We start from the raw sequence: 25932 nt of genomic DNA on the forward strand, positions 1-25932 counted from the left end.
TCCTCATACACAGTCCAATAATACTCTACAAATTTTGCCACCACAGATAGTTTACAGTTGCCAATTAACCTTCCAATCAACACTTTGTTGATATATGGGAGCATACCCACATGATAACAGAGAACAAACTCCAGACTGTGTTGAATGTAAGAATCAAACCCATGTTGCTGGACCTGTGAGAAAGAGGCACTACCTGCAGTGCCACTGTGCCTTCTATTCAAAGTTATTGGTGCTCTCAAACATGCTGTATTTCAACACTTCACATCGCCCATTTCTGTATGAATTGTTGAGTGTAGTATAATTACAAGCATTGAAGTTTAATTAATACATGAGTATACATTTGAAGTAGTTTTCCATTTTAAAGCACTTTATTTTAGACAACTTGCGTAAGAATGTTTTATAATAATACATTTAAAGGAACCAAATAAAATAGCACACTTAAAGACACAGAACAAAGATGAAGGACAAAAGAATATATATATATATAAAGTACATTTTTCCACTTAGTACACATTAGTGTGAGATTACAATAATTATTTGGTACATCTGTTTAATTTGTGAAAATGTATGGAACAATAACTGTGAACAATTTGACACATTCTTTGATGGCATCACATATTTGGGTTCAAAATTTTTAATGTTAGTTATCAGCATAATCAAGAATTATCCAACTTAAAATTCTTACCACTGGAGTTCACGTTATTGTACAAAATAGCTTAATTAGAGGCAAAAAAGTAAAAAACAGACAAGGACATATTTTCAAAAATTAGATTAAAAAATTGACAATGATGTTCAAAATAAACATAACTGTTGGAATTTAATCCAACTTCCCAAAAAAAGTCCATCCAATTCCTTTTAAGTTGACTCATATTAAAGTCTTTATATTTGCTAAAGTTAAATGTCACAGCCTGCAAGCATAAAGCAGGTAATACATAGCAGCATAATTAGAAAGACATTTAAAATTATTGCATAGTGTATTCTGGTATCTCTAGTGCATCAAAATGCAGTCTACACAAACATGTGTTTGTATATTTGAACTTAACATTTTCTGGAATCAATCCTGGGGCCAGGTCAACAGCCTTATAAGGCTTAACAGCACAAACAGACCTTGTGTGTAAACTTTGCTAGCTCTTGAATGGACTAATAAGTGGGGAAGTGTTCCCCATGCAGGAGGGGTTAGGGTAAGACCTATCCAAAACAAGCATTGGCTGATGAAGAGCAGCAGCACAATTAATAATCCATATATATTCAATTGTTTTGGTTTATAACTCCATCTCAATTTATCATCAAATATTTGCTCTGTGTAGTTTCTTAAAAAGTAATCTCAAAGCCAAACTGTATAAGCAAACACCCACTTTGCAGATATAACTTTTGCAAATATGATCAAGTTTTCAAGAGGTATAGGGCATTTTTTCAATCCCCAAAATGATTTACTGTCTTTCCTCTTTCACCTAATAAAAGTTACTGCGGGATTAATCTGTACTGGTTTGCTGTAAAAAAAACATTCTCGGCAGACACATTTTTTGCCTGTGCCTGATTATTCAGTAACATAACATACAAAGTGTCATCACATATTTGCACTTGTTCAGTACTCATTCCATTGCAGGATTAAATTAAATCATATATAAACCTGGTTAACAACTGTCTTCAACCTCTTTTAACAGGATATGAGGTGAATAGCAGGCACCTGGTTGCCAGGTCCGCAGATCAATTAGAGCTCTGTTCAGTTTCTGCATCCAGAGATTGCGTTCCTCCTTGGTATCAGCAGATAGCCAATTTCTGGAAAGGGGGGAAAAAAATTTTTAAGATTGCTTAGAATGCTAGGGTACCATTTAAAATGCACATTATATCTATTATAATGAATAAACAATAAATTCATTTGAATTACACTAATTTTAAGCTTGGTCTTCATTGTTTCTAGTCAGTTTTCAAATTTCTCTGTCTACATGTAGTCTCATTCACCTCCAAAATCAAAGAGCAGTACACCACTGAACAGGCGTTTCAGCCCAATGTTGTGCCAATCTTGATGCCAATTTATCCTAAATGCCCTTCTCCTGTGGTCATTCATAGCCCTCCATATTCATGTGTCCATCTAAATGTCTCTTAAACTCCAAACTGCTTAATTTCACTAATCTATAACTTACCCCCTCTTACTTTCAAAGCACACCCTCTGGTGTTTGACATTTCTATCCTGAGGAAAGGGTTCTGAATGTCTATCTTCTCTATGCCTCTCAATTTTAAAAACCTTCATCAGATCTCCTCTTCGTTTCTGATGCTCTAGGGAGAACAATTCAAGCTTGTCCAACCTTTTCTTGTACTGTAGCTCATTCCCTCTAATCTAGGCAGCATCCTGGTAAGCCCCTTCTATACCTTTCCACATGCTTCCGATAATGGAACAGCTAAAAATACTCCAAGTGCAGTCTGAATAATGTTTCATATAGCTGCAGCATGACTTTCTTACTTATACTCAACATCCCTACCAATGAAGGCAGGCATGCCTGTGCCATTACCACCATATCCATTTGTGTAGCCACCTTCAGTGAACTATGGATCTGGATGTCAAGATCCCTCTGTACTGCAATGCTATTTCAGTGTCTATCATTAACTGTATACTTTCTCCTTTCATTTAACCTCGCAAAGTGCAACAGCTCACACTTGCCAGTATTAAACTCCATGGGCCACTTCTCTGCCCATATCTGTAAATATTCTACAACCTGCTGCATTCTTTTCTAGTCCTTTACACTGTCCACAATTCCACCACCCACAACCTTGCTAATCAATCCATCTACAACTTTATGCAAATCATTGATACATATCATAAACAATACCCAGCACCTATCCTTATGCAACATCACTGGTCACAGACCTCCAGCCAGAGTAACAGCCTTCCACCCATACATTTCGATTTCTGTGGGCTAACCAGTTCTGAATTTAAACCTGCATCTTTATCTTCAGAATCAAACTACCACGAGGGACCTTATCAAATGCCTTACTGAAGTCCAGGTGCATAACACCCATTACCTTACACTTATCAAGCAGCTTTGTCAAGGCATAACCTGCCTTGCATAAAGCTATGTTGGCATGACCTAAGCAGGCCAGGCCTTTTCAAACGTGCATAAACCCTATACCTCATAATCCTCTTCAACAGCTTCCTTATCACTTACTTGAGGCTCACTGGTTTATCATTATCTGGATTATTCCTTTTTTCATTCTTGAACAAAGACACAACCTTTGCTACTCTCCAAACCTTTAACACCTCGTCTGGTGCTAGTGAGGCTTTGTCAAAGCCTCAGCAATCTCCTTGCTTCTTTCACTATTCTGGGATAAGTGCCATCAGGCACTGGGAATTTATCTATCTTAATGCTTTTGAAGACCCAGCACTACCTGTTCCTTGATTTAAAAATATCACAGCACATTAGCAAGCCGCAATCTGCCTTCACTATCCTCCAAATCCTTCTTGGTTAATACTGACAAACTCCTCATTTAATACTTCAGCTACTTGCTCCAACTGCAAGCACAAATTCCCTCCTTTCACCCGCTCTTTAGTTAACCTCTTTTTCTTAATACAAGTGTAAAATGCCCTTTTATCCTGCTTGCCAAGGATATTCCATGGTCCCTTTTGGCCTTAATCGCCTGCTTCAGCACTACAATGGTCCGATATCATTTTATTTATAGTTTTCTAAATGTTACACATGCTTCTTTTTACTTCCCTTGAGTCATCCAATGTTCCCTTATCTTCCTACCCTTGTCCTTAATTCTTACTAGAAACTGCCAACCCTGAACTCTGATCAGCTGGTCTTTAAAATATCTCCTATATGTCAGATATGTACTTGTCGAATAGCAGCTGCTTCCAATCAATGCCCATTAGCTCCCAGCTTACCTGTCGTAATTTGACCTCTCCCAGTCTCATACTTTTCTGCAAGATCCATACTCATGACATCTTAAAATGCATTGTGGTCACCGTTCCTAAAATGTTCACCTACTATCACCTGGCCTGGATCATTTCCCAAAACCAGGTCCAGGTTGTTTTCTTCTCTAGTTGGACTCTCCACACACTGTTCAAAAACCCCTCTTGAATGCACTGAAGAAATCACACTCCATCTAAGCCTCTTATAATAAGGAACCACACCACAACAATCGTGTTGTTCTTACACCTTTCTATAACTTGTCTGCAAATCTGTTCCTCCACCTCTCAGTGGCTATTGAGGAACATATAGTATCTTCCCTCCATGTAATTGCACCTTTTTTTATTTCGGGGCTCCACCCAAATTGCCTCTGTGATGAGCGTTCCAGTGTGTCCTCTTGAGTACTGCTGTGACCTCTATCTCTTTAACCTCATCTCGCCACCATCACATCTAAAGCAACAAAACCCAGGAACCTTGAGCTGCCAGTCCCTCATGTAACCAGGTCTCTGTAAAGGCAACAATATTGTAATTCTATGTACTAATCCAGGCTCCGTTCATCCTCCTTAATGAAATAAATATCCTATAATATTCTTAATGCTGAAATAAACACATTTCAGCCCATTAGTCCCACCAGGTTTATCAGCCTATCTCTTGCTATCCTTCCTTTCACAGTCTTGCTTGCCATACCATCTTACTTCTCCTCAAACCTACCACTTGTTGCCCTGCTTTGGTTCCCATTTCCATCACCCCCCTGAGTAGAACTAGCAAACCTCCCAGTGAGGATATTGTTTCCCCTCCAGTTCAGACACACACAGTCTGTTTGTATATGTCCCACCTGCCCCGGAAGAGTGATAAGTCTGAAGTCCTCCCTTTGACAATGCATCCTTAGCCATGAGTTGAATTGCACTCTGTATCCATTTCTCATCTCACTAGCACACGGCTCAGATAGTAATCCTGAAATTACAACCCTGGAAATTCTGGTCCATTTGCAGGACATCAACCCTGGTCCTGCTCACCCTCCACTCTCAGAATGCCCTGAACCCATTGTGAGGCATCCTTGATCCTGGTATCTGGGAGGCAACATACCATCCTGGAGTTTGACTGTATCCACACAAACCCTTGTCTGTACCCTTTACTAATGAGTGGCTGTCCTTGCCCGATTTCATCCTTCCCACCTTAGCCTCAAAGCCAGGCACAATGCCACTAACCTGGCTTTTGAAAGGTCATCCCTCCCAACAGTATCCAAAAGGATACATCTTCAAGATGCCACCAGCAACCAATGTGACCAATGACGACATCCTGCAGACAGCTCAGAAAAACTATTTCTTTTAAATATGTTTCTTCCCCTGAACTGTGAACGACTGCAGCCTGTAATTTCGATTTTCATTATGTATTTTTGGACTGACTGAGCAACCTGGCACTTTTGCCATCTCCTGGGGGATTTGGGGAGGTTCAGACCGGAGTGTGCAGCCATTGCTTCCTAATGGCAGAACATGAACCTATCGTCGCTTTCATTATTCCTCGCCGATTAAAGAGTCGATCAAGATTGAAATTGACAAGGGCGGGAGCTTGTTCAGAGGCATTTGCCTGTGTTTGACTGGTCTCCCTCTTGCTGCTGTCGGAGGAGGTGAGGCAGTCTTGGCCTCACAGTACAAGGTTCGATCATGGCTCGTGGCTGTGGGGCTCTTTTACAGGGGACTTCACGGTTCGATGTTTTATGTCCTCAACGCCGAATGTACTTTGTGGCTGTGGACTGTCTTTTGGTGGACTCTGAAGTTCATGTTCCACGTACTTCTGGTTACTCTTTTTTGCTATTTGTGTGATTTGATTGAGACAATTTGACACAAAACTATCTCTACAGCTGTGCCTTGCAGTCACTAACACAGCGCTAGAGTGAAATAACTCGGTGGCTGTCACTCCTGGACCGTTTCAGGGATTCCATGGCTTGATGTGTAATATTCTGTGTGTTTTTTGTTTGCTTTTTCCTGTTAGCGCTATTTGTTCTTTTTTCATGCGTAGGGTATTTGATGTTTTCTTTAAGTGGGCACAATTGTGTCTTTTTTGTGTCTATCTGCGAGAAGACAAATCTCATGGTTGTATACATACTTTGATAATAAATGTACTTTGAACTTTGCTACTGTGGGGAATGACCACAAGGGAATCTAGCATCATCGTGTTTACTCCCGTTACTTCTCCTGGCACTCATACATCAATAGCCTACACCTGAGGTGTAACCACCTCACGACCTCAACTTTCAACCTTAGCCTGCTGAGTAATCCAAGTACATCCTCATGCATCTTCAGTTTCTTCACCTAGTTTGTCAAGAGCTGGGTGCATTTCCCACAGATGCAGTCATCAGAGAGAATGCAAAGTTCCCTGACTTCCCACATCTTGCAGGAGGAACATTCCTCATCTTGTATAATAGTTTGACTTCCATTTTATCTACAATAAGTCAAAGGTCTCAGATCAACACGAAAAACATAACTTGATTCTTACCTGCTACTTATCTGTGCCTTTTTGCTGAAGCTTTGAGTCAAAGCCTCAGTTCCCTACTCCTACACTGGCCCACCTTACCCTACCTTCCTTTTATTGGCTGAGTTGCCACACAATTAGGCAATCAGGATAAACTCTGAAATGTTGCTGGTTCATCCCCTCTGCTGCTCTGGCTGCTGCAACTGTGAAGATCATTCCAAAAACTGAAGTGCAGTCTCCCCATTTTCCTTCATCTTAATAAAGACTTTAATTAGATCACCACTCAGTTTCCAAATCACAGGAAAAACAAAGCAAGTTTTGGCAATCTGTCCTTAATTAAACTTTTGAAACCTGGTTATCATCGGGATAATGTAATGTACAGAGTGATTGTTTATCAAGACACAGATGTTTTTTCAAAGAACTTAGTTCAAAGTAATTGATCCTATTGCTCACTTGGTGACACAGAGAGTGTTCTTGCATCGGCTAACAAGTGTTTCTCGATCATCTTCTCGCTGAGGTCTTGCAGTGATAAGTTCAAATGTGTGTGGTCGAGCACAGAACTCACGGTTAGCTGGCTCTATTCTTCTGCTAGTACAATTAGCCAAGTTTATACGGCCAAGTGGATTCTGCAATAAAATAAGGTGTTGTTTAATCATACCGATTTGTACACATTAGCATTAAATAAAAATCTGCCAAGTTCATAAGATAAAAGATTTCATAGAACAGAAAGTTAAATCACACTTCTCAATATTATAAAACATTAATACTAAAAAATAATTTTAAATATAGATTTTTAATTTCAAAGAAAAATGAAGTTTCTTGTGTAATTTCCATTTGTACACCATGTTTTACTTCTTCAAAATTACCTTGTTGTTTTTATTGCACACTACAATACAGTGGGGATGATTCATTGTGTTGGGCACATACAAATGCAATCCTTAACCAATCCAGACTCTTGTGTTTCCGCACCGCCCCCCCCCATCAATTTCAGTTATTAGGTACCTGAATACTCAAACTTAATCGACTATCTACTTGAAAAGCTAGAATTGATGTTAATGCCTGAAAATGTTAATTTTAAAGTAGAACTTGAGAGTCAAAGTGCAATCAATAGCAAAACACTAAACGTGATAATGTCAGCAAGGTGAAAAGGGTCTTGGTGATCTGGAATTAAAGGGAAAGTACTAAATACTCAATGGAGAGCCTTTAAGAAGAGAGTTCTTGCTGCAAGAGCAAAAAGGCATCAAAAGGTCGAGGGTCCAGATAATTAAATCTATTGATAATGAAATAAACAGAGGGAAAAGCTTTCAACAAATGTCAGGCTCCTATTAAGAAATCAAGTTAGAGCAGAGCTAAGTAAGAAAATATCAAGGACAAAGACATGAGAAAAAATATGCAGGAGACATGCAAGGCAAGACCAACTTTTTGATTATAGTAAATGAAAAAGATTAGTCAAAGGGTTGTTTAGATCCAAAAATAATCTTATGGAAAGAGAGCATAACGATAATTTGACTGTGTATTTTGCATTGGTCTTTTCAAAACAAATAATGTAACAGTAAAAGACAAATGAAAATTGGGTATGAAGAAGAAATTAACAGCATTCAGGTTGAAGGGAAACAATAGGATTAGAGTAAATGGAAACAAAAGGTCAACGCAGACTCAGTGGGCTGAAAGGTCTATTTTTGTGTTGTACATTTATTATAGCTCTATAACTACAAAAGTCCAGACAAACAAATTTGAAAATAAAGGAAGGGGAAGTAGAGAATTGATAAACAGTAATCACAATAGATTGAAAGTTGAACAGAAAAACACTATAAAGAAAAATAAAAGAATTAGACAAATTCAGTAAGTGAAGTGTTTCATATTTTTCTCCTTGGCACACTTCTACTATATCTGCAAATATTCAATTTCTCAGTAATCCAACAACCTCTGTAGCTATTGTTTACTCAGGCTTACAAAATTCTTCATGTATTCTTTTACAGCAGTTTATTTTGTTTCATTTTAGTAATAATTTACATCTACATAACATCTTTAAAGTATAAAAAGTGGGAAGATACTTCAGAGGAATAAATAATAACACTGACTCCGAATTATACAGGTATAGGATGGGTTTTTAAAAGAGTACCATGACGTGTAAGAGAAGCCAAAGTCTAGGCAGAGAAATTCCATAACTTGGGTTTTGAGAATCTTCATTCAGAAGAAGTTTAAATAAATTAAACAGGTCAAGATCATGGAAAGACCCAAACAAAAGTTAACAATTTTAAAGCGGTTACATTGCCAAACCATTTCAAACTCCCTGTCGTGGACTTTGCATATTTTTTTCTGTAAGCATGCTAACTAACTGTAATAAATAATGAACAAATAGGCTAATGGATTAGCATGTGAAAATCTTCACAATCGAAACAGCCAAATATAAATAGAAATGCTGAAAAAGGCAAAGTGCATACACCAAACTGAACTAATACCCAAAATGGACGTTTAAGAAATTTGTATTTACTCAAACTGGATGTCTAAGAAATTGCCTCTGTTGAAAGCCATTTGTCTATTGTGAGAAAATAGCTTATGAGGGCAAGGATATGAATTCCAAGATGTTTTAATGTTGAGATTCCATTTAATTCAACAGCTCTTTCAGTGTAATTTGTTAGTCAACACAGCATTAAATACATTGAAACAGGATGAAAATTACACTATGTTCTCCTCCTACTATTGTTAATTTTTGGTCCTCCTTCAGTCTCATAAGTAGACCTACTGCAAAATAAAAATAACACTTTAATTTCCTAATTTTGTAGGATTAGAAAAAAAACTGACAGGAGAAACACAAAAGGTGCACAGGGGTATTTTGAGCATTTCCAGGTTTTGCAAGTTTTCAATTTTTAAAAAAAAACACAATTTGGATGAAATGCTACCTTGACAGATCCAAGAGTATGACTGAAAAGCAGTCCAGTTCTTTACATAAAATGGCAGTTTATAATCTGAACTAGCATCAAAACTCTGAAATGGGGTTTCTGCTGCAAATGTCATTAGTCACAGGAATAGACATGAAGACTCTTCTGCCACTTTAATATAATCATGATTGATATGTGAAAGACTGAAGGTCAGAAATAAATAACCTGTGAATGGTTAAGCATCAGTGGCAGGTTTTGATGCTGGATGGTATATCATTAAAAAGGTAGACATATTCAATGGTGAATAGAAGCAGTGAGGCTAAGCTCTTTGGCATGAAAAACACTTACTGTGAAAAACACAAATTTTCTTTTTGTAATGCAATATGATACAGGTACTGATGGAGAAAAGAAAAAAGTGCATGTAGTAATTGAATTAGATGAATCATTTTCTCTACTTTCCATCAAGACCAGCAAGATATTGCATCACAAAAGATTACTGATAAGATGCTTCATTTTTACACCAAAAAGCTATTAGCTTCACCGCTTCCATTCACTGCTTAATAAGTCTATTTTTTCCTTGATTTAACACTCAGCATCAGAGGCTGCCACTGGTGCCTAAGCATGTATAGGTTTGCCATTTCAAGAAACATACATTGGACCTTAAAAAAAATACGGATAATCACATTTGGAGAAGGCTTCAAGTGAAAAAAAAAGATATTAATTTTTTTTTACATTTCACTTCAGCTGATCATTTTGGACATTGCAGCAATAGCTGCTGTACTACAAACCTTGGATTTTTCATCATCTGGATAGGTCCAGTATGAGATGCAGTTTCCAGATAAGACACACCAGCGTCGATGCCAAGCTCCGAAACCACTAACATCATCAAACATGGTCTACAAAGAAAGAAATCCATCGAGTTGGTTCAGAGGAAAATATTAAGAATCTTATTGCTACCTATGAAGCATTAGATAAATAGTGTAAGTATTAATTTGTGACCATGTCTGGACCATACTAAAATCTCTACCTTATCCTATTTCATTCACTTCATAATACATTGTGTAATTAACATGCTTTAAACACCAGATTTTTTTCTAGAATTGCTTATTAATGTACCTTCAAAAAGTAGATAAAGCCTGCGGAAAGCTACAAGAATACAGAATCATTCTGGTAAGAGTGCCTAGAGATTGGATTGCGTACCATGATGTTACTAACTCTTCCCTCCCACATAACCCAATTTTTTTCCTGTTATCTATGTGCCTATCTAAGAGTTAAAAAAAATGTCTGTAACAGTGCATACAACCGCCAGTGGGACTGTCAATCTATTGCTTTCTTTCTCCCTTACATAGACCATCCCCAACTCACTGTAGGTTTGAATATCTAAGGGCGCAGGATTGATCCCTGGGAAACCCTAAATGTTGTTTCCAACTTGGAAATATTTATTTCTACTCAGCAGGTTAGGTAACACCTATGAAGAGAAATAGAGCAGGTTGTTAAATATATTTTTTGCTCCAAAAGTACTGTCTGACTATTAGTTTCTGCTTTATTTCAAATTTGGAATATCTGCAGTTTATTTTTGCTTTTTAACAAATATCTATAGTATGCGACCATTGATACCAGATCCACTATGACTTTATTTTAGATAATAACCTTCTGTGTGGCATCTCAAAGTGTATTTTAAAAATTCAGATATACTATATCTACCAGCATTCCTTTATCCATCTTTTAGGGGTAGGCACCTGAAACAAGATGCCAGTCATGGTGATGGAAGCTGAAACTGGCACTTAAGAGGCATTTAGATAGACATGTACAGAAAGGAAATGGATCACATGCACACAGATTGATTGGCTTCATTTGGCATAATGGTTAGTGTAAATAGTATGGACCAAATGGCTATGTTCTGTGATGCATTGTTCTATATTCTATCCTCTCATTAACTTTGGCAATTCCCAAGCAAGCTCCCTACCAAATGCTGTAGAGAATAACAGACTTAGCTCCTTTGGAGATACTCATAAGAGACCACAAGCAGCACCAGCATTTTAGGTAGTGGGAATGGGTCCAAGAATGCAGCAAGTAGACTGATGGAAGGCTTGAGAGCCTGAGTTAGGCGATCAGTACTCTTACTCTTCATCACCCGCCAGCACTTATCCCTTTAGCAGCTGAAACATAGCTGATCAGAGGTTAAATCTATCACCTAAAATTAACCCAAGACATGCAGTCTTACAATAATTATTATATGACCAACCTAGCTCCTGAACTTACTTGAGGTCAGGTTTCAATTTGAAATGTTCCAATTCTTAGCAGATCCAACCTACTAATTGAAGGCTGAGAAGTTCCCTTGGTCTATAATAGACTTAACATCATTTAAGGTCCAAGTCAAACCCAATTATCTTCTTCCTGCAGTTTAGTTTATTATTTTGTCATAGGCAAGAGCACAAAAAGAATTTAATCCTTTTAAATTGTGTGCAGAATGGGAAGGTGTCTTTAAATCAAGCTTTTATATCGAAGAAAAATGACCATGATGCCATTTGCATATTAGAAAAGTTTCAATACCACCTCTCAATTATCACAAACACCCAAATCTATTGCTGTGCTATATGGGGAATAAAAAATCTTTGTTATTAGTTGGTTGCTGCAAAATAGAAGTGATAAAAATAATAAACTAGATTTTGAAAAAATTAATCCCCTATACACTAAAACATGAAATGTGTTAGCATCCAACAGAATCCGAGGATACACTCGGGACAATTTGCAAGTGTTGCCACACATTCTGGCACCAACACAGAATGCAGCCAACATACAAGAAGCAACAACAAGACAAACCCCGCCCCCCCCACACACAGACAAGCCTCCAACCCCAGGACAGACCAATGCTCCGGCTAGACAGCACAAATTATTTATTGATTCAAAGGAAGAAATTAGCTCTGTAGTGAGATGTGCATATATATTATTTCAGTTTAATTCAAGGATTACCACTGACAATTTATTTTACATTTCACTAGATGGTGCTGTAATATTTCTATTGCATTTCTGATAAATATCCAAATACCACTGAGATTCTTTGGTGCTTTATAAGATCTAACTCAAGATAAATAAATGAACTGTGTGAACTCCCAGAGAACTCTGGAGTACAGAATACTAAAGACACACCACCCTCTGGGAGAAGAAATTATTCTTCATCTTAGTTCTAAATGGTCTATGCATTATTTTGAATCTATGACCTCTGGTTCAAGAGTTCTCAGGCACGGAAAACATTCTCTCTATAATCACCTGTCGAGCCTTCTACGAGTTTCAATAAGAGTACTTACACTTGAAAACCTAGTCTACTCAGTTACAGGATACAGCTGCCAAGTCAGGAACATACGGTATCTACTGAAATTTTACTGCATATTCTATGGCAAGAATATTCTTTTTTTTAGGAAAGAAAAGGAAAATTGTAAACAATATCCCAAGTGCATATTTTCACTAAAACCATGCCTTATAATAAGACAGGCAATTGTAATAAGTTCTCTTGAATGTTTTTTCCCTTCCCAGAGATGCTGCTTGACCAGTTGAGTTCTTCTGTTAATTTTCTTTTTGCTTGTTGTAAATCTTGCCCTTGTACTCAGATCTTCTTGCAATCAAGGCCAATATACTATGTACTATGCGAATTGCACCAGTACACTAGATTCTAATGACTTCTGTGCATGACACACAGGTCCATTTGGACATCAATATTTTCCAGTCCCTCACCATTTTTCCACATGCACTTTAACACATTGTTGATTGCTTATGTAATTTGTGTTGAAACCTCTTTGCATCCTCTACACACAATCCCACTCATTTTCATGTCATCATGTCAAAACAGCAAATGCATTATTTGATCCCTTCAGTCAAACTACTGATGTAGATTGCAAATAATTGGGAAAAAGCATGTAACCCTACTGTACCCCAGCCAATATAGCCTGCCAACTTGAGAATAACCTAAACACAAGGAAAGCTGCAGATGCTGGAAATTCAAGCAACACACATAAAAAATGCTGGTGAACACAGCAGGCCAGGCAGCATCTATAGGAAGAGGTACAGTCGACGTTTTGGGCTGAGCCCCTTCATCAGGACTAACTGAAAGAAGAGATGGTAAGAGATTTGAAAGTGGGAGGGGGAGGGGGAGATTCGAAATGATAGGAGAAGACAGTAGGTGGAGGGATGAGCTAAGAGCTGGAAAGTTGATTGGCAAAAGGGATACAAGGCTGGAAAAGGGAGAGGATCATGGGTCAGGAGGCCTAGGGAGAAAGAAAGGGGGAGGGGAGCCCAGAGGATGGGCAAGGACTTATAGTGAGAGAGACAGAGGGAGAAAAAGAGAGAAAAAAAATGATAATAATCAATCAATCAATCAATAAATAAGGGATGGGGTACAGAGGGGAGGTGGGGCATTAACGGAAGTTAGAGAAGTCAATGTTCATGCCATCAGGTTGAAGGCTACCCAGACAGAAGATAAGGTGTTCTTCCTCCAACCTGAGTGTGGCTCTATCTTGACAGTAGAGGAGGCCGTGGACAGACATATCAGAATGGGAATGGGACGTGGAATTAAAATGTGTGGCCACTGGGAGATCCTGCTTTCTCTGGCAGATCTCCCCCTCCCCCCGCACTTTCAAATTTCTTACTATCTCTTCTTTCAGTTAGTCCTGATGAAGGGTCTCGGCCTGAAACGTCGACTGTACCTCTTCCTATAGATGCTGCCCAGCCTGCTGCGTTCACCAACATTTTTTTGTGTGTGTTGCTTGAGAGTAACCTGTTTATTTCAAAACTTAGTAAAGCAAAATATGAACTCTCATAAAAGTTTGGTTTGACCACAACTGGAGAAGTTCGCCCAGTTAAGGTTGGCACACTTTAAGTAAGATGCAATCTTCACTGTTCCAACGAGTTCCACAAGATGTATTTAAAATCACGAAGAGTACAGCCAAAGTAGGAGAGGAAAACTACATGGTAAGTGGTTTGGAATAAAAGGGATAGCAATAGAAACAGATTCATATAATAGCATTCAAAGCTTACCAAAAATCCACGCTCCTCGATCATGGAATCAACTCGGCACTGCAGTTTTACACAAATATGACCTTCAAGAGGGGACAGGAAGGGAACCTACAAAAGTCATCATATTACATATGATTTGTACTTTTAAAAATAAGTATTTTGATGGGTCTTGTCTTCTATAAATAAACGTACTTCATTCTGTATTTTGTTTTGCATTATAGATCTGTAAACTTAAGGTTGTCAGATAACAACGTCTGCAAAGATATAATTTAGAATATCAAAGACAAGAATGCTGTTGCTTTAAAAGCTAGCAGTACTGTTTGATAACTACTAGCTTTTTCAAAAATGTTAACAGCTACCAACTATTTCCAAAATCACTAATGATATTGGAAATTATATTTATTAACCAAAGTAATCTCAAATTTAGTTCTCAGAATTAAACACATCAAAGAATTAACACAGATATCCAAGACTACTTTATGACTATCGCATTTACACAAAACATATCAAACAAGACACTTCAACTGCTAAGAATATACATGCTAAGACAGAATTTAATCCATTTAAAAGTATTCTGATAGGCTAACCTTATCTAGTTGGAATTTAGAATTTCCTACAGAAGTGAGCGAGAATTTGTGGGATCCGATCATGCTGAAATTACTAGTGCGCACTGCATTGGGACCTCCAGGACTTGCCAAAGCTACAAATGAAACAATATTTTGAGGAAAAATTGTTAGCATTTTCAGTCACCTTCAAAAATTACCTAAAAAAAAAATTAGTATCACATGACTATATTTAGAACCAGGGAGATGCACCTCTCCTTCATACAAATTTAAGCAGTATTGATAGCTACTCTTTAACTGGCCACATCACAAATGAATAAGCTCAGTGGAGCTAGTAGAAATCATATCCAAAATAGATCCAAGGCCTATTTTAGATTGCTATATCAGGAGGACTTGAAAAATTGTCAATGGCTAATGTGGCATTGGCAATGTTTCAGGGTTCCTGGGGCACAATACACAACCTGTGAATTTGGTTAATTTGCTGTTTGATAAATACATGTAATGAAGATCAATCACTATACTAGTTTCAAATACACATACTTGTGCCCAGCAACACAAGCTCCAGGCAACCTTATGAACATCTGAAGCTTATCAAGAGCCATCTGGTGCTCCCCTTTAAAAAGAAACTCTAAAATTCAGATTATTTGGAGCATCTTTCATCACCATGTATAGAAATCAAAACCTAGTGCAGGGCAATGAAGAGAATTGCTGCAGAACGATGTTTATTGTCTCACAGGGTATTTATTTGTTTAAGACAAGCATGTTGGAACTTAGTGGGATTGGGATCTTATCTTCAATTGGAAGTTTGTCATTGCTGTTGAAAGAAGTTCAAACATCTTTGGCAGAGTTATGATTAGCTGAACACATATTCAAATGGGAGAAGCAGAAGAGAAATGAAGGCTAAAACTTTAAGTATGAAAGGTTGCGATAACACAATAGCGTAAGGCAGTGCCTCAATATACTTAATGCTATACATAGGAAAAGTTTGGTTATCTGACACTTCTGAGTCAGCATCCAGGCCAACTGAGATGAACCATTCTCCCACCAGATACCCCACTGCCAAGTGCAAAGACACAACGGTAGTAACAATAGAGGATTTAAATTACAGTAATTTTAAATATGAGACACAGTAAATAAAACTGATGGCTCAGAATTTCTAAACCTCATTCAGAGGAACCTTTTTTGCCATAATGGAGAAAGCTAGAAAAGAGAGTAATACAATTTTATTTTAGGAATTAAAACTGCTCAGATGGGAGCATTGAGGGAAAGCATATCTGATTCTCTTACAAATATTAGTGAACATCCCCAGCATTTTATTTTCATTTCAAATATCCAGCATCTGCAATTTATTACTGTTCATTTTTTTTTATACTAGTGATCACAACTAAATTAGATCTACCATAGTTATACATAACAACAAAACTTAAATAGCTAACATTTTAAATTGTGGGTAAGGCCAATTTTACTGGACCAAGGTCATCTTCCAAAGGTAAACTGGAAACAGTGCCGTGGGAAGCACTTAAGAGAGCTGTGAAAGTCTCAGAATAAATAGGTTATCCAAAAAAAAACCCACCCTTGAAGACAAGATACTTTAAGTGAAACCTATGTCAGACATTAATAAGTTAATAGTACAGAAAATCTAGAAAAGTGTAGAAGTGACGTCAGGTTGGAAATTATGAAAACAAAGTCTTACTACAAATATATTGGCAAATAACTTTGAAGAAAATAAAACGATGTTTTCTGACTCTAATTTCCAGTCCTCCCTGACTGTATGAGCACTACCAATTGATTGGAAGACTGTCAGCAATGCACTTGTTTTCTTTCAAATGGGAAGAGAGAATAAATCAAATAATTACAAACTAATTAAATTCCAGTGGTAGCCTTTGCAAAGCCTTTTCAGATTTTGCATCGTCAGAGTGGATACCCATGAACAATTATTGACAGGCATTCCAGGAAATGTGGGATAAAGTCAAAATGAATATATTTATTGAAAACTGCAGACAGCAATTGGGGTCATTCAGGAAGCCTGAGCACATAAGAACTAAAAGCAGTAATAGACTTGTAGGTCTTTTATATCTGCTTCTCAATGCAAAAAGATCATGGCCTGATCTCTCAGTTTAGCACTTATTTGTACTAACCCCATATCCAAAAATCCATTAATCTTTGTCGTAGTATGCAAACTTCATAGCCCTTTTGGGAGGAGTTCCAAAGACATGCTATCCTTCAGATTCGTTTTCACCTCAATCCTGAATGACTTGCTCCTTATCCCAGCACTTTGCTTCTTAGTTCTCAACAACTCAGCCAATACACCTACCCTGTGAGATACTATATCATTTTTGTGCATGTAAATCCATAACATTGCTTTTCATTCCTCTTAAATTCAGGATCAAAAGCCCATTCTGGAGGTAGCCAAGCGAAGCAGCCATTGGTTATAGATGAAGAGGAGTGACAGCAGCTGGGCCCTAAAATGACCCATGGGCAGCTAGATGTGGAGGGGGATGCTCCTGGGATGCCGGATTGCACTCGAGCCCTCTGGAAATGTAGTGGGTTTAAACTGATGAAACATCTAAGAAGGGGGGTGCCCACTTGATGACCCCTGGGAAGCATCTGCCACCCACCAAGCCCCACCGCAAGATCACTATGCTATGAACTGAGTTGGGATCTGCTTATCAGAGAGATTGAAACATCTAGTCCTATGAGCTTTAACGTCTCTTTAATCTCTTCTCATAACCCACTATTCCACCTCAGGAACCAATCTGTTGAATCTCTTTTACAGTTCTCTGTTACAGATAAATTCCTGCTAATGGCATATTATTTGCCTTTCTAATTGCTTACTGCAGTTGAACATATTTTTATTTTTATTTTTATTGACTTGCATAGAAGAACATCCAGGTTGCACTGAATACCTTAATCTTACGATTTTCAGCAATTTTAAATTAACATTTTTACATTTACTATTTGCCAAATTGGATTACTTTGCATTTTTCCAGGTTATAATTTTATTCCATTTATTCCATGTAAGCACCCATCCCTTAGTCTACTACTAAACCTCTGATTTATCACCAAAGCTCACAATGCCCTTTGACTTTCCAACACCAACAAATATGCATTTAGAGAGCTCATTTAAATCATTGATGTAAGTTGTGAAATAGCCATGGCACCCCACTGGACACACTTCCATTTATTCTCAATGTTTTCCGTCTTTTAACCTACCCTTAATTTACATTAGTATTTTAGCCCCAATCTCATGTTTCCCAATTTTATTTAATAATCTGTACGTGGTAAATGAAGGCATTCTTAAAGCCCAAATACAACACAACCATCAATTCTTTTTGGTAGCAAAAACTTAAAAGCAGATTTATCACAGTATTTTTCACATAAACCTTTGCTTACACTACCCTTTGCTAGTATTATTTTCCAAAGGCCCTCATTACCATTTCCTTAATAATAGATTTTAGCATTTTTCCCCATGTTTTTATCATGATTACAAGAGAAAACCCAACTCAAATTTTAAAGTAGTATGTAACCTACCTGGTGTGTGCAAGTTGCTCTTCTGTTTGGAATGAAGGAAGAGTATACATTAAATTATGCAAAAAGTATATATATACACCACAAAACAAACAAAAGTATTTTCAAGCTGGCTTTAAAAAAAAAAGTAGTTTCCAAGACTTTGTCTCTCCTTTGGGGATTATTAGGGCCCAATCGAATAGACAAGAATTCTGTTCATATATTCTTTTTATTAGTCTTGAACAGATGAGGGATTTTCACAAGTGGCATTCTGAACTTCACTAAATCTTCTGTATCCTCACATGAAATGAGATATCACATACAGGAAATCCATCTCATCCTCTTTTACTCCGTAATCTGCAGAGTCACAGCCAACTTAAAAAACAATTGGAAGATATGGGAAATGTTGTTTAAAGCAGGACAAAGGACACTCAAAGTCACAATGAAACATAGCTCACTTATGGTGTCAGAGAAACCAATATATCGGAATGAAGGAAAAAGATCCATGCCAAAATGGAGATGTAGTAAACCCTTGTAAAGATTAACTTCAGTGAATGAGGATGCCTACGCTTAGCATTAATTAGGATTAATTAGGCACTTCATCTATGTATTTCACAATTCTGGATGTAAACGTAGCAGGAGTTTTACAGAATTGCTAAGTTTCTACAAGTGTGTTTAAATTATGTTTCTAAAATATTCCAATATTCTTCTAAAAAAAATTTACATTGGCCAACTCATACCATGTTCTCTCATCTTGGAGCGGGATGTTTTATGCTGGTTAAGGCCAGTACTTGTTTTGCAAAACAAATGCACTTCCATTAATTCCTCGTTACCATGAAGAAAAAAAGATAACGGATCAAATTCAACAAAGCATGAATTAATTAACTATCAGTCCTCACAAGATAGAATGAAGGATGAAATATCAAACCCTATTTGTGGATCATCTTGTGACTGCTCCTTTAGCCTACTTTGTATTAATGACTTTATTGATTTTAATTTAAAAAACACATAAATCTAGGCAGTATTTAGCTTTCTACTAATTTCACTGCTACACATAGAGATGGGTTAGTAATTTATCAGTCTCAGTGCTCTTTAACAAGCTGCTATATTTGTCCAGAATTTCACTGTATATTTCTGCTTTAAATGCTGAGAATTGCATTTATCTGCTGAGATGGTTTATAAATCTACATTCCATTATTTACCTTTTATTTAAAAGGACAAAAAAATCAGTAATAAATGTACTTAATTTTCTTATTCACATAATTTTTAGTTGACACAGAATTCCAACTAAAGCACGCAAAGTGCAGTGTATTATCTAATGTGACAATATTTATTCACATTAAACTTACTGTAATTGAAGTCAATAGCCTCTTTGGAGTAATGGCCTAAGAGAGAAAAAAATTCTTTTAGTTACTGGACAAAGGGATGTTGTAGTTAAAAATGCTCTCCTGGTATCTGCATGCAACCACAACATTACCACAGCTGCGCAAAACAATTCTGTTAGTTTAAAGTTGGTTACAATGTTATTTTGTTTCTAAACGGAGGACAGGGGAGAGCAAGGCCCTTCTTCAAGTGAAAAATATTCCACAATTACAGAACAATTATCAAGCTGTACATACTGTACTACTTATTTTTTACCCATATAGAGGTATTTGAGTAAAGTATTCAGAGAATTAAATCTACTAATTAAAACCGCCAGCCAACCAAAAATACAGGCTAAAGATATTAATTACCATAAATAATTACCATAAAATTTAAATATTTCCTGCTGGAACTTTCTTCTCTCTGTATAGACCTCATAAGCTACAAGAACCACTACCTAGAGGACTTGTCAAAGCCCCCCTTTTACTTTCTGTTTCAGCAGTATTTAATTTTAATAAGAGACAACAATCAAGAAACACAATAATCACCTAACAATTATTAATCTAGTTGTTCCATTTTAATTTCCTGTTTGATTAGTACTAATGACACAAATATATTGATACGCAAATTTTGCTACCTGATTCTGGGTTCTATATTGATTATAATAAGACTACAAAGTACACTGACAATGCATCGATATTATTTTTACTATAATTGTGGAATGATCTGTCTGGTATGATAAAAGGTTGATTACAAGATGAATAAATTAAATCACAGAATATTGATTGTTATGCATGATAGAATTAATAGTTTAGTACGGCAATAGTCAGAGGAACCGAACAAAATCTATTTCTTTTTACGTCATTGCCACCATTTAATTAAAATAAGGCATTACTTACCAAAATTTCAAATGAGATTGAGAACATTATACTATAATCAATCTTGAATTGCTTGCAGGTAGCTTGTGCATTTCGTTTTCACCCAAACATCTCATACCAATATATTCATCCCAGCATTGCATTCCTTCCTTCACTCTGCTCTAACTTAGACTTTGTTCTACATCCTCCTCTCTTTGGCTCACTCTCTCCCTAGTATTCTACTCCTGCCTTCGATCTGCTACTACATCCTCTCCATATACCTCTGTGCTAATATGAAGGGGAAAAATAATGCATTAATCATAAAAGGTAGGTCTTAATTTTTAATCAGGTCCTTACCCATTATGTGTTGTTTATAAAAACAGTTCCAATGTCAATCTCAGCCTGGATACTTATTCAATATACTCAATATTTTCTAGTTACTTTCAGCTTCTTCAACAAGTTCTCAGTATACAGGCATAAATAAGTCTCCTGAACCCTTATTGAAAATTAAACTAATATTTCACTAATAGACATGGAACTATTGCCTACCACTTTTCAATTCCACCAAAAGAGAGTAAGAATATCATTACAATGTTCTGATATCCCACTTCTATCAAGAAAATGAAAGCACCATTATTTAGGAATTATACAGTTACATGATAGGTTTTAAAGACAGATCTTAAAGGAAAAGGAAATGGAAGAGCAAACCTGTAAGCACAGATGTTCAGAATGTGGGGCCTGAGCAAAGGCATAGTTGCTACTAAGGTGTATAAAAGCTAGGGTGCAGAAGAAGCCATGTCAGATGAGTAAAGAGTTCAGAAGTGAAACAGGGATCGGGCTGGAGGATGTTAGAGCACTGGGATGGATATAGCAACCAAGACAACAATTTTAAAATTGCTGGCACTGTGCAGAAAACATACCCTTTAAAATAAATAGGGCAACTGCTGACAATGACATGATTAAAACCTGACATGCAACTGAATTTGGGGTTCAGGAATTTGAAATTGTGGTAATTTATAGAATATTAGTTGATTACAGTAACCCAGAAATCAAATAGTGGTGATTAACTAGTATTACAGAATCTGTGCCCGAATCTAGTCTTTCTCACTTAGCTGAACTGAACCATGTCTTTGAAATTCTCACTTATGTACATGCAATGGATGGCAATCAAAAGCAAGCTTCTTTCACCCCATTCTCCAAATCTACCTCAGGATACTAAGGACCATTTATTGTGTCCCAGAGACCACTAATTGATCTCAAAGTTAAAAATCAAATACACAATGAACAGTTCATGTGAATAACCCTTTAAAGAGGTGCTGTGTCACATAATTTGCATAAGTAAAACAAATGGAAAACATCTTTAGGTGAAGGTGAGTCAGAAATTAAGGACATCAGGTTGGGGTTTTATTATTGAAATGTGAGAAGAGATGAATTTTGTTATATTCAAAATGTGAATCATACCAAAGAGCAAATCAGTTTTCGAAAGTAATGAAATACTCCCAGATGAAGCGCAGACATTTTGCATAGAAACTACGGAAGAAAATATATTTAGCTAGCTTTTTGAGTTTGTCAGAATTTTAATAATTAGTTTCAGACCCTATACAAACTGATATTCCAAGAAAATTCAACTGTTTAAATGGAATGCGCAGAGAAATTCCATTATTCTATTACCAAAGCATAAAAAAGGTCTTAAAATAATGTAAGTATGCGACAAAAGTTCTTAAAGCATTAAAAATAAATGAAAATATTGGTTTGATTCCTTTTCTCTAATGAGAAATCAGCAGCAGCTTTGCTGTACTAATTTTTTTTTAATTAGTATTTTAGTGTTAGTTGTAATTGTTTCCTCACCTTTCTGTTAGCCAACTTAAGATATACAGGTATTATTGTTAAAGTAAGGCAATTTTATTTTGAAATAAACAGAAAAACAAACACACTCCAATGTTCTGTTCTAGATCCAGGGTTTTAATTCTTCAAAGCTATTTTATTTTTTCATGTTCAGGTATGTGTCTAATCATTTATTTCCTTCAGTTAAATTTCAGTAGGTAATTTTACAACTTTGCATTTATAATCCTACTTGATAATGGTTCAAAAAGACATGGAAACAATTTCATGCAAAACTTCCTCTTTACCTTAGACTTATTAGGTTTCTTCTTCTTATCTGTAACAGCACTCTCCCGGTACAATGCCTAAAAATAATAAATAATGAAACAGCGTTAATAAAGAACAGCATTGTTTCTTGGTGTATTACAACATTCTGCACTTATGGTCTTTTGGATTACAGAAATTTACTTTTCTAGAATTTGCAAATCATTACCCAGAAATTTGAAATATGGAATAAAATTCACCCACAAATTTACATAAAATAAAAATCATCACAAAATTTACATGGAACGCAAATACCCATTCCCCCTAACATATGACAGGCGGGGGTGTGGGGTAATATACTGTAGACTTACCAGACTATAAATTTCTGTCTCAATTTCAAAATCATTTGAGACATCTTCCCTAAAATAAAAAAAACAAATTTAAAGCCCATTCTCCCTTATAAAAAGTAAAATCTAGTTTTTGCAAATAAAGATGTAACTAATAGAACAAAGGCACTTTATTTCAGCTAGTTCTGGAGGGAGTTTGAACTTGAGATTGAATGAAAAATTAGAGCCGATTTATATGCCCACATTTCAGAACCCTATTCATATGAACTAGCAGTCAACAGAATTCAAGACTTATTAAATAAAGGACAAGATTATGACATAAAAATAAAGCTTTATTACAGCTTGCCAATTAATTATTTAATTAAAAGTTATGCAAATTACCAATAAAAATAACTAAACACAAGAGATTCTGCAGAGGCTGGAAGTAAAAATGCCTATGCTTTTTACAGAAAAGAGACCACTTAGAACAGATTACTTTATTTAGAATTGCATGCTAGGTTCAATTTACCTAATGACTTCAATGTAAATGAGCTACTATCCTAATCTGCAGAATAGTTAAGAGCTAAATTTTAAAAAGCAAGTTGAAACAAGTGTTTGCAAATTTTTATCACATTTGTTACTTACAGAGTAAATTTTGTGGGAAAACTAATTGCATCACCACAGAGTGCATTTTGGATGGTGGCCAATGGTGTGGCCACTATATTTAATGCTCCTGCTTTAATTAGTATAAAAAAATAATAGTTGGTAACATCTGAAAGAGACAAATAAACCATACGTTAATTAAAAATATTTCCTGATATAAATTATTTATACACATGACCCATATTAGTAAATTACATATAATTGATTAAAATATATTTGAGAAAAAGGTGGTTATATGAAATACGGATGTTAAAACTACAAATGCTACTTTTACCTAGTATTCTATTAACTCTTGATACTCAGGAATAAAGCAACACAATGTAACGTTTCACTGAATTCTATCCATACAAAGGTGAATATTAAATTAATTACAGTCAAAAAGATTATACTTCAGCCAAAATCAATTAAGTCAATTGGAACCAGGTTCAACACCATCTATTTTAAAGTTATAACATTTTAAAAAGTCACCAAAGAATGGCTCTGAAATTGACATGTACTATTAATAGAATGCAAAAGAGTTATACAGCACACCAAGAACCATTGAACTCACGCCTATCATTGCAAAATTTGTTAATGCTCAGTGGCAACTGATAACTTATTACATATTCCTTGCACTCTTTGAAAGAAGGTACAGCAAGCAAGCGTGGCTCCAAGAACAGAGTGGGGCAAAGAGAGTCAGAGATTAGGAGCCCAGCTGGGGCAGTATGTATGTGTTTACATGCATGAGCATGTTTACATGTGCACATACGTAGGGGCGTGCTGGATAACTGTAAAGGGTTGGCCTCAGTGTTGTGCAAAAAGACTGGCTTGGCAAGGGCAGGTTATGTTTAAAAATATACTCCAGAGCATCTACCTGGTTAGGGATCACAGCTACAGCTAATGCCAGTGGCATCCTTTATAGTTGATACAGCTCCAAAGGAGTGTTGTACAGGGAACAACTTTGTTTACTGCTGAAACTTATCAGTTAAATTTCTGAAGTTGTGCAAATCAACCAAGGAAGTGCAGCAAGATTAACAGTGCAATGTATCTGAATTTCTAGATTTTAAATAAACCACAAATATGTTTGTAGTTACAAACGATTACAGCATGGATAAATGATAGAGTGGGGAAATCCGAGTAACAATTTATTACATGGTTCAGCTTTAATGAGGGGTTGACAAATTAACAGTGAATTTAGGGTTCCAAGTGAGCATTAGTTAGGCCTACCAGTTTTTTGAGCTGTTGAACAGATGAAATCTGCCTTTAAAGGAATGCGGATATCTGAAAGTGCAATACAGCCTCTAGATGGAGCACATTCACCAGATGATTTCGCTGCAAGGCCACCTCTCTTAAGATCATGTACTCCTTCACCCTTTAATTTGTTTAATTCAGCAAGAAGTGCCAATCTCTTTTCACCTAAGCGAAATGAAGCAAGATAGCAGAGTTAAAGAATGTAATTGCTTGCACATATTATTTCAATCATGAAATTATATTTTATGCTTCAGTGAATCATATTCATTTTGCTCAATATTCTCATCTGCTACCTATCAAATTCAAAATCAACTTCATCCAAGCTTAATGCAAAACATCCCAATAGATATTCATAACTTGGCTGAGGTAAATTTACTGTAGCTAAATTTGATTTCAAACTTTCTCACTTTTTAACTGTAATACATATTACAGGTTTTGGAAAGTACTAAGCTGAACAGATATTTTCTGGAACCATTTACAAATTTCTTGATTTATTACATTTAGTTACACCCCAGATATACATATCCACACGGAATTTCATTTTTCAACATCATTCTTCACTGATGTGCAACAATGCACTTCTAAAATGTATATTCTGTAAAACAGAGTGGTTCAACTATGTTATTCTGAATAAGCAAAAAGAAAGTTAGAATGGTTCCTGTTCCTGCTTCAAGGCTAACAAAGGCATGATTGTTCAGAAGCAGCAAGTACTCCAGAAGCATCAATCCCACATTATTAAGGGCATGTTTTCCTCGAAGATGATTCATATCATGATTTCCCATAACACACACCTCTATTTCCCTTTGCATTCCATGTTACTAGTGGAATGCACCCTTTGCAATGTTAGTCTTTGTATAAAAACAAATAGCGCCACATCAGGGGACCACTTAAGAGCTCTGTATTGGAAAATAACAAGACAATCTCATAAGTGGCCAGCAGCTGCATTTGGAGACACAAATGATTGCAGATGCACATCACCATCCAGCCTTCAGATGGGATGAAGATGTACATTTTTAAACACATATCAAATATAGGTAAGAGAGTTTAGTTACATAAATCTCAACAAATAA

General features: G+C 36.4%; 1 protein-coding gene across 2 annotated transcripts in view; it reads right to left on the reverse strand.

The window, feature by feature from the left end:
• Nucleotides 1–358: 358 nt before the first annotated feature.
• Nucleotides 359–25932, reverse strand: part of anln (anillin, actin binding protein) — a 65666-nt gene continuing 40092 nt past the window's right edge. For both annotated transcript variants that reach the window (XM_063069853.1, XM_063069854.1), the window contains exons 14-24: nucleotides 24839–25027; nucleotides 23615–23741; nucleotides 23015–23063; nucleotides 22688–22744; nucleotides 19689–19724; nucleotides 18364–18385; nucleotides 14857–14969; nucleotides 14291–14377; nucleotides 10048–10155; nucleotides 6831–7003; nucleotides 359–1779 (exon numbers count right to left, since the gene is read on the reverse strand). In XM_063069853.1, the coding sequence (XP_062925923.1) occupies nucleotides 1635–1779; nucleotides 6831–7003; nucleotides 10048–10155; nucleotides 14291–14377; nucleotides 14857–14969; nucleotides 18364–18385; nucleotides 19689–19724; nucleotides 22688–22744; nucleotides 23015–23063; nucleotides 23615–23741; nucleotides 24839–25027 (1106 nt within the window). In that variant the 3' untranslated portion in view covers nucleotides 359–1634. The remainder of the gene's footprint in view (nucleotides 1780–6830; nucleotides 7004–10047; nucleotides 10156–14290; nucleotides 14378–14856; nucleotides 14970–18363; nucleotides 18386–19688; nucleotides 19725–22687; nucleotides 22745–23014; nucleotides 23064–23614; nucleotides 23742–24838; nucleotides 25028–25932) is intronic.

Source organism: Mobula hypostoma, chromosome 17 (genome assembly GCF_963921235.1).
Source record: "Mobula hypostoma chromosome 17, sMobHyp1.1, whole genome shotgun sequence".
NCBI lineage: Eukaryota > Metazoa > Chordata > Chondrichthyes > Myliobatiformes > Myliobatidae > Mobula > Mobula hypostoma.